At 31.8% G+C, this 14,971-nt stretch overlaps 3 protein-coding genes across 3 annotated transcripts; all 3 read right to left on the bottom strand.

The window, feature by feature from the left end:
- Positions 1-274: 274 nt before the first annotated feature.
- Positions 275-1,246, bottom strand: LOC137829532 (heavy metal-associated isoprenylated plant protein 39). Its single transcript, XM_068636352.2, has 3 exons — positions 1,141-1,246; positions 915-990; positions 275-772 (listed from the first exon to the last, which is right to left on the bottom strand). The coding sequence occupies exons 1-3, from the start codon at positions 1,144-1,146 to the stop codon at positions 474-476; spliced, it is 381 nt and encodes a 126-aa protein (XP_068492453.1). The 5' UTR covers positions 1,147-1,246; the 3' UTR covers positions 275-473.
- Positions 1,247-3,790: 2,544 nt separating this feature from the next.
- Positions 3,791-5,055, bottom strand: LOC137829531 (heavy metal-associated isoprenylated plant protein 12). The gene is made up of 3 exons (XM_068636351.1): positions 4,862-5,055; positions 4,628-4,703; positions 3,791-4,359 (listed from the first exon to the last, which is right to left on the bottom strand). Exons 1-3 carry the CDS (start codon positions 4,865-4,867, stop codon positions 4,031-4,033), a joined length of 411 nt encoding a protein of 136 aa, XP_068492452.1. The 5' UTR covers positions 4,868-5,055; the 3' UTR covers positions 3,791-4,030.
- Positions 5,056-6,622: 1,567 nt separating this feature from the next.
- On the bottom strand, positions 6,623-7,837 carry LOC137829529 (heavy metal-associated isoprenylated plant protein 12). Its single transcript, XM_068636350.2, has 3 exons — positions 7,700-7,837; positions 7,465-7,540; positions 6,623-7,197 (listed from the first exon to the last, which is right to left on the bottom strand). The coding sequence occupies exons 1-3, from the start codon at positions 7,703-7,705 to the stop codon at positions 6,869-6,871; spliced, it is 411 nt and encodes a 136-aa protein (XP_068492451.2). The 5' UTR covers positions 7,706-7,837; the 3' UTR covers positions 6,623-6,868.
- Positions 7,838-14,971: the final 7,134 nt, after the last annotated feature.

The raw sequence follows: 14,971 nt of genomic DNA, 5'->3' as shown, positions 1-14,971 counted from the left end.
GAGTAGAATGTTCACTATAATTTTAATTTTATTGGAATTTATCTTTTTATGTTTAATTATCTTTAGGAAAAAAGGTGGAGGGTACTGTTATTTATTACATTTGTTCGTTTACATTTAGATATTTAGTTATTCATGTATACTAGTAAACAGCATTATACGCTATATTTATTTTCCAGTTGAAGACGCTATATATCATGAGTTTAGATTTATAATTATTCGATTAATACTTTCTTATTTTTCTTCAGTTTAAGAAAATTTATCATGAACAATAAAATAGATATAAAATTATTTATATTGTAATAATTAATGAGAATTACGCCATTATAACTGGATCTCTTCTTCTCAAAGATATTATCAACAGCAAAATAAGAGGGAGAAATGAAGCTGATATTCAAATGCACCACTGCAACTTCGAACAACCATGTACTTTTGTACACTTATTTTCTGTTGAGTTGGCGTGATCTGAAATGAACTTAGCAAATGACACACGCATTAGGATTCTCTTCCACATAACTTGTGTAATGATAATGATTATGGTAGTTTTCGTAGGTCTTCAAAATATCAGCAATATTCTGAGTTTGATCGTTATTCTTCTTCTCTGGCTGGTTCTTCTCCTCTTTTTTCTTTTCCTTGTTCTCTACCTTCGCTGCTCCATAAGAGATTATCTCGGTGTAACACACCTTCCTCAGCTTCTCCACCACAACCACAGCGTCCATGTCTCCAATTAAGGTTAATTTCTGCTCCTTCATTTCCAATGACACGGATTCAACTCCTGCCATAATAACAATCACCTTCAAATCATTACATAAAACAAAGTTTGGTTCTGGCCATGTTATGTAACCTACACATGTTTTTCTCTCTCTTTCTTTCCTTGTTTGGGTGAGTACTTACAAGAGATTGAAATTGAAATTCACCTGAAATTTTGGAGACTGCCTTCATGGCTTTTTTCTTAATTTTGTCATCCGGTAGTTCCACCTTTAGCACAACTTTCTGTGATAGAGTAAAAACACAGAAAACTGTTATGACTTGGTCACTTTGAACCCTTATAACAAGTTGCAAGAATGAAAACATTATGAAACTAGCTGATGAAGATAAAGATAATAGTTGGTGAAAAGTAGATAAAAGTTTACAAATTCTCACATTCATTGACGCAGCGTTGAAGGTTGCTAAGGAAAAGCAAAGAAGAGTGTTGGTGTGAAGAAGCTACAAGCAAGATGATTTTGTTTGAAAGTACATGAGTTCACTCACTGGAGCTCTAGTTGAAGATATTTAAAGAAAAAAATCAACACAAAGAGAGAAAAGAGAGAGAGAAAGTCAACTAAGAGTTTGATGATTCTCAGTATAATACTTCCCCACTTACGATGTCTCGTTATGAGTTACTGGAATTTATTAAATATCGAACGGGACTTTATAAAATTTTGTAATTTTTAATAGATTTCAACTTATAATAAAAATTATTTTAATTTTTTATTATTAAATAGAGGTGCAAATGAATCTAAATGAAGTATTGATTTTGGTTTGTATGGAAAAAATAAAGTTGAGTGAGTTTGTTCATCTCATTTATAATATCTTATTTTTATAAGAATTTTCTTTAATTTTTTAACTCTATGAATTTATCATATAATATTTTAATACTAGATATAATGTATGAATACAAATATGTATTAAACATGTGTTAATATAATGTAAAACTTAAAATTTACTTATTTAAATAATAGAATAAAGTATCATGCTTGCTTGATTTTGTTCATTCCATTAAACTTATTGCCCAACCATTAATAAATAATTCAACTCTTTTATTGTGTTAGTTATTACTTTAATGTTTCTTTTGTTATATAATTTTATTATTTTTCTTTCCACCTAAACGGATTTTTTTTTTACTTTTTCGTATTTATTTCAATCCATCCAAATAATTTATCTTTCTACTTTATTTCTTTTTTACTATCCATCCTTCCTATTTCATTTATAATTAAGATAATATTAATCAATTTCTATTATATTAATTATATTTAAAAAATATCAAAGGACAAATGAAAAGAAACCGATAGAAGTATGAAATAATTTAACAATTGGTTCAAAAAATGGTATAGAAAAACTTCACACTATTAAAAAATTATTTATTAAAATAAAATAAATTGTTGCTTATAATAATAATGTCACCTCATATAGATAAGAAACTACACTTTTTAATATATATGTAATAGTTTATGTAAGTTACATTAGATAAGTTCTGAAAATGTTATAAATGATTATCATTATCATATTTAAGATTATAATTAATCTTAACGAACATTAGTGTATATATATATATATAAATAAAATATTATAAAGTTACAACTTTTCATGCTACTACACAAAATATGTTTATTAGGATGGGCCAAAAAGAGGCATTAACCATAAAAAACGGACGCAATACTGTAACTATTGTGGGCTTAACGTTAATGGAAATTTCTAAGCTAATGTGCTCGACCTAAAAATATTGCGGTGAGGGCGACGCGCATTGGTGTTTTTTCTGCGTAGGTGAAACCTACAAGGAGGTGACGCAATTTTTAAACTAGCGTGGGTTTGACCTAGGTGTTGTTCACACAAAATGATATTTATTTAAAGGAGTATGGGCTTAGCCTTCGAGAGGTGTCCACACATTTTTAAAAAAGCGTGAACTTAATCTACGTGAGTGTCACACATTTTTAAAGAAGCGAAGACTTAGTCCATGTGAGTGTCACACAATTTTTAAATTAGCGTGTGCTAAGTTTTCATATTTATATATATATATATATATATATATATATACTTAAAGTTACAACCTTTCATGCACTAAAATGTCTTTAAGGATTCATTGGATTCCTCCACAGAATGCCACACTCTATCACACACAATGGATTTGTAGGAAAAGTTTATTGGAGTTTGTGAGTGATATGATAGATTTGAAAGATTTTTTAATTTTTTTAAAATGTTAAAAATATATATTTACAAATTTACCCTTATTTTACTAATTAAAAAATAAAATAAAATATAATTTTGTATAGATTTTAGTTAATTTTTCTTTTTAAATAAAAAAATTGTAATATTTATAATCGTAAAAATCATACAAAATAGAAACACAATAAATTTTAATATATTAAAACAAAATTAATCCATAATATATCTAGATATAACAAATACTATTATTTTATATTTATATTTTATTAAATTATAATATTATTATATAAATTTATTTTTTATTATAAATAATTATTTTATTTATATTAATAATATTATTAAATATTTTAATAATATAAATTTATTTAATACTTAATACTATTTTATTTATATTATATTATATATTTGGACAGTTGTAGAGGAGGATAAAATTGTAATTAAAAAAAGTGACCGGTCTTTCTTATTCTTTCTGGACATTTCAGAAGGGAACGTTTTTTCCCATTTCCCGCTTTTTTTTCATTGCAAATAAGTGGAATCAAACACAAAATTTCTTGCCATTTTAATGTGCGTAAAGAGTATCTTCCTAAATACAAAGAGAGGCTAACGCTATGCTTTTTTGGTTGAATTAAAAACAAATATTTGGAAATAAAATATTAAACTCCATTCTTTTGTTTGTTTTTGTTTGTTTCAAAGGAAAAGTATCACACTGCATTTGATACTTTATTTGGTAACTGATATTTTAATGTGTGGATCAATTTATCTCATGCATGTAATTAATAGTTGAATCTTAAGACCATGTCAATGACATGTGTGAAACTGTTACCTAAAACGAAAAACATTAACATAACTGTTAATATTAAAAGAAACACAATTATAATGAAAATACCCCTCAAATTTACTGAATTTCGATTTTTTCTTAGTTTATACACATAAATAAGATATCAAGATTCTGCAGAAGCTTTTTGTATGAAACCAACAAAATTTAATCATTTACATCATGATACCTTCATTGACTTGGTCAGCTATCCCTCATTAGAAGAAACAGGAAAAAGATAAATACAATATTTTTCTTTTGTATTCACTTTTTAAATCCAACTTATTTATAATAAAATTAGACAATGACACAGCCATTAGGATCCTCTTCCACACTTACGGCACTGTAATATGGATTGTATTGTGGTTTCATCTGATAATAATATGGATATGCTTCATGGAACTTGAGTGGATCTACAACCATTTCTTTTGCAGAATCTTTCTTCACATCTTCCTTCTTTTTATCATCCTTTTTAGGTTCTTCCTTCTTTTCCTCTTTTGCCGGTCCAACAGAAACTATTTCTGTGTGACAAAACTTCCTTAGCTTGGCAACTACTTGTACAGGATCAATGTCCCCTGTTAAGGTCAATTTCTTGTCTTTCATGTCCACCGAAACTGACTCCACACCTACAACAGTATTTCAATCACAATTTTAGTATATCACCAAATATCAATGAATCATTCATACTATATTCTTTGGACTTTATTTTTTGAAACAAAAACCAGTTTCAGTCAAGCTAATTCACTGAATTGAGTGAAAGAATAGCAGCTCTGCTGTATTACAATATTTTCTTTTATTGTTTTTCCCCTTTATCTTTTCATTTTTCATTAGAGCATTGAAAGAAGAGAAGATAAAGAGATGAGGAAGTTCAGTAATTGAAATTTAATTGAATACCTGAAATGCCAGAGACAGCCTTCATAGCTTTCTGCTTGATTTTGTCTTCATGTACATCCACCTTCAACACAACTTTCTGTTACAGCAAAAATCAAACAGTTGTTAGGACTACTCAACACTCTAAGTTTGGAAGTTGATTTAGACCATAAACGATCAAAACAAAACAGAGACTGAACTTGGAGTATGAAGTGTGAATATCTAAGAAGAATTAAGAGGTGAAATTGGAACACTAACCTTCATTGTTATTGAAGTTTGTGAGAGTGAAGATAGAAGAGGGAGTGTTAGTGCAAATTGGTAGAGAGTGAAGGAGAAGATAGGTGGATGAGGAAAAGATGGTTTTGAAATTTGAAGTTGTGAAATGAAGATAAGGTTGAGGAAGATTTATAGTAGTTTATGGCGGCGACAGAGAGAGTGAAGTGAAGCCGAATAATTTGAAGGAAAAGAAAAGAAGGGATAATATTAGTTCGAGTTTGGATCCTGGAAGATTCCTTATGTTGACTATAGATGAAAGTTGTCGATGACGACGCCAACGTTCCCTACCACGTTCCTCTCCGCGTTAGCCCCACATTCAAATTTTCTTCATTTTGTATTTTAAAGCTACCAAACAGGTTCGATTCAAACCATATTTTTTATTTACAAATAATGAAATATTTTTCAATCTCTATAAATATGATTCACATTTTAACTTGTTTTTAAAATAAAGTGTTTTCATTTAGTATTGTATTAATTACGCCAAGAAATCGAAAAACAGAATATTAAAAGTTAAAATAATATAAATAAATAATAGAATAAAATAACATTCAATCACAGTCTAATAAATAGATTCAAAACTCTAAAATTATACTTAATAGCCGAAAGGTGTGAAAAGTAAAAGTTCAATTAAGTTAAAGCTCAACAACAACCACTATAAATAGGTAATATGTTTAATAGGTAGGTAGAGTGTTTTTATATGATAATCAAACAAACTGGTTCTCACTTTACCATCATTGCAGATACACACACCCACATTTGAGTGATCCTGGATCTAGAAGCCGAGAACTTGACCATATCCAATAGTTGAGTGATGGTCCGCTTCCAATAGTCGAGAACAAGTTAAAACCCATATAATAGAGTCCGAGCTAGCTAATCCAATAATCGAAAACCCAAGTCAACAGTAAAAATAAAAGACTGAGAAGCTGAGAGGAGAAGGAGTTAATTATTTCTAAAACCCAGTATAAGAATATTCCATCCAAATAATTTATCCAAGAAAGAAAAGCCGATACTGAACTACTCCACAGTGACAATAGCACCAAGAATCATGTGCTATTAGATTCAGTTCCACATTTCTGTAATAATAATAATAATAATAATAATAATAATAATAATAATAATAATAATAATAATAATAATAATAATGTGGTTGTCTTAAATCTTAAATTAATATAATATTATAATCACACAAAATTTATGTAAAATCAATCATCACTAGTGAAAATAATGCGCCGTAACATTTTTTAAATCAAGTTTAACTTTTTTATTAGATTTAAGGTATCAAATGTAAAAAAATCCGTTTTACATTGTTCACTTCATCCTCTTTATTAATGTTGTGTCACGACAAAACTCAAATTCGAATTTCTCTCTTCTTTGGTGACAGTGAAAGCTTGCATTTGCTGATTCTCCACTTTATGCATTTTTTTTGGCAAAGGTTTCTCTTGGATCAGAACGAAGGGTTTCTTAACCAATGCTGAATCTACGTAATTGAGTTTGGTGCTTGATAACTCCATTTTATTATAAATTTGAAAATATGGTCGATTTTAAGAATTTCAATTAGAGGCACATGGATGTCTCTGTTAAATAAATGTTTTATGTTCATTGTTGATTTTGGAATTTTGGACTTTAAAACCATGTCATTGAGATGTGTGAAACTTTTATTAGGATAATTTTGAAATTATGTTGTCCTCTAATTACGTAAACCGAAACACATTAACACAATTGTTAATATTGAATGATACACACTTATATTGAAAATACACTCAAATTTACTGAATTGCCAATTTTTTTCTGGTTCTTACATATAAATAAGATATCAAGATTCTGCAGAAGTTTCACGTAACAAAATCTAATCCCGTACATCATAATACCCTCACAGGCTTGGCCAGCTATCCCTAAGTTTAAGTCATTAGAAGAAACAAGGAAAAAATAAATACAATATTTTTCTTTTTATTCATTTTTTAAATCCAACTTAGTTATAATAATATAAAATTAGACAATGACACAGCCATTAGGATCCTCTTCCACACTTATAGCACTGTAATATGGATTGTACTGTGGTTTCATCTGATAATAATAGGCATAGGCTTGATGGAACTTGAGTGGATCTGCAACTATTTCTTTTGCAGAATCTTTCTTCACATCTTCCTTCTTTTTATCATCCTTTTTAGGTTCTTCCTTCTTTTCCTCTTTTGCCGGTCCAACAGAAACTATTTCTGTATGACAAAACTTCCTTAGCTTGGCAACTACTTGTACTGGATCAATGTCCCCTGTTAAGGTCAATTTCTTGTCTTTCATGTCCACCGAAACTGACTCCACACCTACAACAGTATTTCAATCACAATTTTAGTATATCACCAAATATCAATGAATCATTCATACTATATTCTTTGGACTTTATTTTTTGAAACAAATCCAGTTTCAGTCAAGCTAATTCACTGAATTGAGTGAAAGAATAGCAGCTCTGCTGTACTACAATATTTTCTTTTATTGTTTTTCCCCTTTATCTTTTCATTTTTCATTAGAGCATTGAAAGAAGAGAAGATAAAGAGATGAGGAAGTCTAGAAATTGAATTTCAATTGAATACCTGAAATGCCAGAGACAGCCTTCATAGCTTTCTGCTTGATTTTGTCTTCCTGTACATCCACCTTCAACACAACTTTCTGTTACAGCAAAAATCAAACAGTTGTTAGGACTACTCAACACACTAACTTTGAAAGTTGATTTAGATCATAAACAATCAAAGCAAAACACAGACTGAATTACGAGTATCAAAGTGTGAATATCTGAAAATAATTATGAGCTGAAATTAAAACACTGACCTTCATTGTTATTGAAGTTTGTGAGAGCTGAGACAAAAGCAGAACTGTCGGTGAAAAATGCGAAAGGGAAAGGGAATTGAAAAGATATGTGAATAAGAAAGAGTTGGTTTTTCAATTTGAAAATTGTTGTGATATGAAGATAAGTTTGAGGAGTATTTATACAGTGGATGGTTGTGACTCGTGAGAGAAGCAGGACCAAGTCAAGTCTACGCAAATGGTTGGTTTGCTTTTTCTTTCCTAAGGTTTTGTTTGGATTAGAGAGTGGAAATGAGGAAGTCGATTTGAGATGATTTGAAGGAAAAGTGTGAAGAAAGTGAGGTTGTTTGGATTAAGGTAAATAGAGTAGAAAGTGTAGAGAAAGTTTATGAAAGTTTGTGAGTGAAGAGATAGATGTGATTGAAATTATATTTTTTAATTGATAAAATTATAAATTTACAAATTTATTTTTATATTAAAAAATTATTAAAAATTAATTGGATTGATTTATTTATAAATTAAATAACTTTATTATTTTTATCTTTATTTTTTATAATTAATATAATTATTATATATATTTTTATTTAAAAATATATATTTATTACTATTATTTATATTTATTCTTATAAATAATTAATTATGTTATTTTATAATAAATATTTTTTTACAGTTTTAATTATATGTTTATATTTGAATTATAATCTTATTTTAAATAAAAATAATAATAATTTTAGTTTAAAATAAAAAAACTAACCTAAACTATAAAGTAACTTTCGTTACAATTCTCTCCAGGTGAAGAAAGTTTTAAACAGAAATTTTTTTCCTTTTTTTTGTGTTTTATATTATTTAATATTTCGTTTTTCTTTTCATTTTTTTTGTGTTTTATATTATTTAATATTTTGTTTTTCGTGTTTTACCTACAAACAGTAAATCAGCTCCTTTCTGCTTCCAGAAAAAAAGGAAGCCTAAGTCAAAAGTTTTGTTTCCTAGACTTTGTTTGGATTAGGGGTTGTAAGTGAGTGGAAAGTTGAGGGTGTGAGTGAGTGGAAGTGTGAAGAAAGTGTGAAGAAAGTTGAGGGTGTTTGGATTGAGGGATGTGTAAAGAAAGTTTATTGGAAAGTGTGAATAATATGATAGTTGTGAGAGTATTTTAATATATTTTGAATAGTATAAATGGTAAGATTACAAAATTACCCTTATATATAAATAAATAAGAAAATAAAATATTAATTAGTTTAAAGGAAATTTAAGTTAATTAAATTAATTAGTATTATATTATTTAATTTCTATTACATTATTTAAGTTAATCAAAATTTGTATTTCCATTCTATAAAAATAATAATTTTCAAATAAATAATTTTTATGTAAACTATGACAAATAAATTATATGTATTTTATGGTATGTGTACGTAAAATATCCAAAAACATAAAATATAGCATTCAAAATTTCTATTTCCATTAAGTAAAAATAATCATCAAATAAATAAATATATTTTTTTATAAAGAATTAAATGTTCATAAAATAGTAACTATGTACACATAATATTACAAATTCTAATTTATTATGTAATCTTTTTCTGTTTTTTTTTATTAATACAATATTTGTTTATTAACATTGTTAAATCTTAAAAAAATCTTTTGTATATTTAATTTTTCCGTTTTTAAATTACTGCAATAATTTTTATAATCTTTTTAATAAAAGCATTTTAAAATAATAGATCTCTAATTTCAATCTATAATAAATTGAATTCAATTCATATCACAAAAATAACATATTCAAATTTCATGAAATTTTTACATTAATAATATACAATTTTAGATAATCAATTTTCCTAAACATTCACATCTAAAATTATAAACTAATTAACAAATACTTTAAAAATAATTAAAACAAATTTCATTCAAAATAAAATTGTCCAAAAAATCATTCAAAAATTAGTTCAAAAAATAGAAATCCAAAAATCTGGAAAATTAAGAAACATAATCGATTATCACCTCTGTGTAAATTACCACATAATCGATTATCCATATACCACACATAATCGATTATGCTTCAAGTGCAAAAAACACCATAATCGATTATTCCACCAATTTTTTTTACAGATAATATGTCGTGAGCATAATCGATTATCCACACATAATCGATTATGTTTCAAGTGCAAAAAACACCATAATCGATTATCCCACCAAATTTTTTTCCACATAATCGATTATGGCAGACGTAACGAAACTAAATTCACAGAAGCTTTGTGAACAAGTGAATTGTCTCTGTTTTGTGAGATGTCTCATGTGTTTGTTGCTGATGTGCATGCATGCTTTTGCTGAAAAGCTTCAAACAAAATACTTCCTCATGCATGGCCAGATACCTTCAAGTGAAGGGCACACATGACTTTTCTCTTATCCTACGTGGCACTCACTCCCTCACCCTCTCCTTTCTCTTCACTTATGAGAAGACCCTCATTTTGGCCAACTTTCTTCTCACCCTCACCCTCACCCTTACCCTCACCCTCACCCATCTACAAATCCAAATGGGGGTGGCACCCAACATCCGTCTGCGCCTACAGTGCCAACCCCAAAAGCAAACACCCCCTTAATGTCATATTTTGTACTCGCACAAAAGTTAAAAATGCTACTAGCTCGTTTACACTGTTTAATTTAATTTTGAAAACACCTTTTTTTTTTATCTAACAGTTATAAATACTTTTTTAAAATTTTATTTTACTAGTTTGAATATCTTCAACTTGATCACCTTCACCGTCCATTTATCTATTATATCGTTCTTTAAAGAATGTTAAAAGCAGTGAAACTATTTTAAAAAGAAATCTTAATAATTGAAAAATATAGAAAAGACACGTAAATTCCAGTCTTTAAATTCCAGAACAGTATTTAAGTTTTTGAGCTGGTGTGACTTTTTCTTTAAATTTATTTTTGAACTTTATTGATAATTAACATATTTAAAATTTTATATAAATTGGGTTATAATTGTTTATTTGAAAATGTAGGGTAGGGTGAATAATGTAGGAGAAAGTATTGAACGAAAAAAAGGCGAGGAAAGTTTCGCAGAAAGCGTGACGTTAGTTCGTGTTAGGATCGATGGGTAAGAAAATGAGTTGAGACATCTTAATGATGAAGACGGCTTTCGTTGCATGTTCGTATCCGCGTCAATCCAATCATTCATAATATACCGTCACCATGACTGACAAGACTACAAGTATTTGCGTCACTATAAACAAATCTTAAAATTTATCTAAACTATTTCAAAATGTCAAACATTTTTTTTTTAAAATCGATTAATCAAAGATAGAAATAAGATATTTAATATTTTTAATTTTGGTTCAATTTAATCTTCAGTTTTTTTATTGAAGCATTGATGTTAGGAGAGTTATGAGGTGAAGAAGGAAAGAATTCTTCGTATATCACTGAAAATAATAATAATAATAACTTCATGCAAACTTATACGATATTTTTTAAATATTTATATAATTTATTTTTTAATTTTCAAATATAATTAAAAGTATAATGTAATTATTAAATATGTATCATTTTATATGTTATTATAATTTTTTTAAAAGATTTAAAATATAATTAAAAATAAAGTATTAAATATGTACAGTAAGAGAATTCTTTTATTTATTATTATAGATATATAAATTTTAAATATACTCATTGGGATCGTTGTGACGCTTCGTCTCCCGAGGTCCTTGGAGGCTATAAATAGCGGTTCCAACAATGCCGAGATATTGTGCTATCTCTTTGATATTTGCTTTGAGACCCGAGCGTTTCCTCGTCTTCTTGTTGTGTTTCGATGTTTCGGTTTTTTATAAGGTTAGTTATGTCTTCCTTGTCTCAGCCTACTTCTTCTTTTTCGGCTACTCCTTCTCCTATTCCCGTGCATCCCTCTTCTTCGTCTTCGAATTTGTCTTTCGGTTCCTCTACGACTGATTCCTTATCGGTCGGTGTGGTTGACGTACCGCACCCTGTAGAGATGGTCAGGGGAGACGATCCGGCCAATGTTATCGACCAGTCGGGATGCCCCTAGCAAGTCATCTCCCGAATGGATTTTGGTTGGGCAAATTCTAAGGTGACTGAGATCGCCTCCACCTTCTCAAACGAGGAATTTGTCGCCAAGTTTTTAGGGAGGTACACAATTCTGAAGGCGGATGCGCGTTCGAGTTTCTTTAGTGTTGAGCCCTGCTTGCAGACCGAGAACGTGCCCATGGGTCGGCCTGCTACTAGTTCCCCTTTTTTTCTACATGTACTCATGTCTTTTATCAGACTTGCATGTTTCTCTTCCTTTTGATAGTTTCACGATGGGTGTCCTTCGGACGCTCAACCTGGCGCCTACCCAACTTCACCCGAATACCTGGGCGTTCATCTAGGCCTTTCACTTAATATGTGACGTTCTTCATTTCCACCCTACACCTTCTTGTTCCCTCAGCTATTATACTTCTCACTCGGCCAACCCTGTTCTGTGGCCTTCACTGATCAGTCGGTCGGGTAATGTCATTTTCAATTCCTTCGCTACCTCTTATAAAAAATTCAAAGAGATATTTTTTAAAGTTTGTATTCAGGCCAAAGGCGACGTCTTATTTCTTTGATGAAACCGGTCGATCGAGGTTTCCCTTGTATTGGACCAAGAAGCCTCGTGACTTCAAGGAGTGGCCTCGACCGGGCGGGGGTATCGAAGAGCTAGAGATTCTCTCGCTCTTCGATATGCTCCCAAGGAAGCTTCCTACGCGAAAGTTAGTTGGCGTGCATGCGAAGTCATTGCGCTGGGCGGCTATTAAGGGTATGCTAGTTTCTTTTACCCTTGGTCGATATTTTTGATTCTAACTAACACTTTGCTTTTCTTTGCAGAACTCATGAATTGGGATTGTCCTCAGGCGAACGACATGCTCGATACTTTCAGGGATAGGGTCGCCCAATGAAAGGGTCAACCCAGTGTCGAGACCCTAGATGCCGGTAAGGGGTCAGCTAGTCGAGCTGGTATGGGGTCAGTTGGCCCTTCCGGCAAGTCCAAGAAGAGGCCAAGGGAGTCGAGTAACATAACGACAACTACTCGCTCACCCGGGTCCCTGCCGACACCTCCTCCTCGCCGCTCCCCTGTTGATGTTGACTCGCCGCCGACAGATGAGTTCAACCAACCAATCGCCCCTCCCGCAACCAAACGTGCATTGGAGGTCACCATGTCACCCTTGACGGTGTTGGGGGTGACATGCAATTTTCTCGAGGGGTGAAGGTTGCGTTCCCTGGACCGACCTGGGAGGTCATTCGGGCCTTTCCAATGACGCATTTGTTGAAGGGTAGCGTGGAGATGTTGTGTCGCGTCCTGGTCATGGTCCATCTTGGTTCTCAGGACCGAGACTGCCTCATCGAGGAGATATCCCGACTGGAGCATGAGTTGTCCGAAGCTTCGGGCAGTTTGAAGCAATCTCTCGCTGCTAACTTTGATTATGCGGAGAAGATTGCTCGGGAGGTTGCCGAGAGGGAGAAGGCTCAGCACAAAGTGGCTGAGGCTGAGAGTCGGGCAGCAGAGATGGCGACCGTGGTGGTTCGATTGAAGAAGATGGTGAGGGAAGGTGAAGGCAAGATCTCAGTGCTGAATTTCGAGGTCATTCGCTTGGAGGCTGCTAAGGAAGAGGTCAAGGCGGACCTTGGAGCTGCTCAAGCATAGCTTCTTCCAGGCCGTCCGACAGGCCCATGTGTTGTTTGGGGGTTGATAGCTGTCGTTTTGCTGTCAAATTAATATGATTCTAGCGTGGACTTGTCTAACACTAGAGATATGATAGTATAATTGTGGACAAATGTTCCCAAGTCGTCTCCCAACGAATCCAATAGTAAAATCAGTTGATCAGGGTTTAAAATCTATCTGCAAGCAATAAAAGTTAGCAATAACAATAAAGATAAAAAAAAGGGGGTTTGGGATAGTTGTGCAGAAAATATAAAAGAGATTAAAATAACAAATAAAAAGCGGTTGATCCCAAGTTCTTCCACCATTGAATTCTTCACAGGTTCTCTAAAGAATAATCTTTTCTCAATCCTCCAACAGAGCTAAACCAGATTGAACATGCGCCGATCTGATTCAACTGAAACTCACCACTAAAGCATGCGTCTACTGGTTTAATCCATACCCACTTTGTTCCATGCGTATACACCATGGGAATGCTTACCTCCTCTCCCTTGAATCATGCACCCAAGAAATTAATTAGAACAATGCGAACTAACTAAGAAACCAAAGTTTAAGATAAGGAAGACTCTCAATCATGCGTTCAAGTACAACCTCTCACAAAAACTAGTTTTCCAGGAGATTAGACAATAAAAACAACTGCTATAGAGAATTAAAAATAGAAACTTTTATTGAACGAAACCTCAGAGCTCAATGGGAAATTACAGAGGAACCAATCAAAAAGGTTTAGTCTTCCATGCGGAGGCAAAACAAAATAATTACAAAGAAGAAAATAAACTAAGAAAACCCTATGAAGCTCTCCCTTTTCTCCTTGATGCTTGTGTCCTTTTATAGGCTTTTCTGCTCCAAGGATCTTGGGAAAATATTGTAGTTTATATTTTGTTAACCGTTTCCAAGTCTCCATCTTTCCAGAATTCTTGTATTTTGCAGAAGATTTGCTTCCAATTCTGTTTCTGAGATATTGTAGATTTTATTTTCTCTTTCTTCTCCTCAAAATTTGTTTCTTGTTTTGGTTTAAGAAGCAACTTGGACTTTTGCATATTTGGCCCATTCACAAAGGTAGATGCTTCCTCTGGATAATTTACTCTAAAAACACAAAATTAACAATAATAATAGTTAAAGCCCAAATAAACCCAATTATAAGAATATTAATTAAAACAATGGATTTATTTATTATTATAGTCCAATAATCTATGAATAAGGCTAGTGAGTGTGAATAAATATATGTTCATCAGGGGCCCGCAAATGTCTAGCAACTTCGATCCTTCCGAAACGAGTGCGCTGGCGGTCACGGCGAAGGAGCAGCCCGCACCAACCGGGGGAGCTGAAGGTGAAGACCAGTAGACTTAGGTTTTGAGTTGTTGTTCCCTTCGGTCGGGGTGTGACCCTTTTGTACTTCTTCTGAGGCGGGGGTTTGGCCTTCCTCCCCATCTTCTATTAATGAGTCGATCGCTTTCTTTGAATATTGTAAATGCTCGGTCGAATAAGTAATTGATTAAAGAGAAATTAGCAAGTTAAGCTAACGGCCGGTAAATTATCTGGACAATAAAAAATTTGAACAAGTTAAATAGGCGGTCGGCCTTCGTTTGTAGTTCTTTTAAAGTTTAGGC

Source organism: Phaseolus vulgaris, chromosome 7 (assembly GCF_051622355.1).
Source record: "Phaseolus vulgaris cultivar YP4 chromosome 7, ASM5162235v1, whole genome shotgun sequence".
In the NCBI taxonomy this organism is placed as follows: Eukaryota; Viridiplantae; Streptophyta; class Magnoliopsida; order Fabales; family Fabaceae; genus Phaseolus; species Phaseolus vulgaris.
Note: the sequence above shows the minus strand (reverse complement) of the source record. Positions and strands in the feature narration are given on the sequence as shown.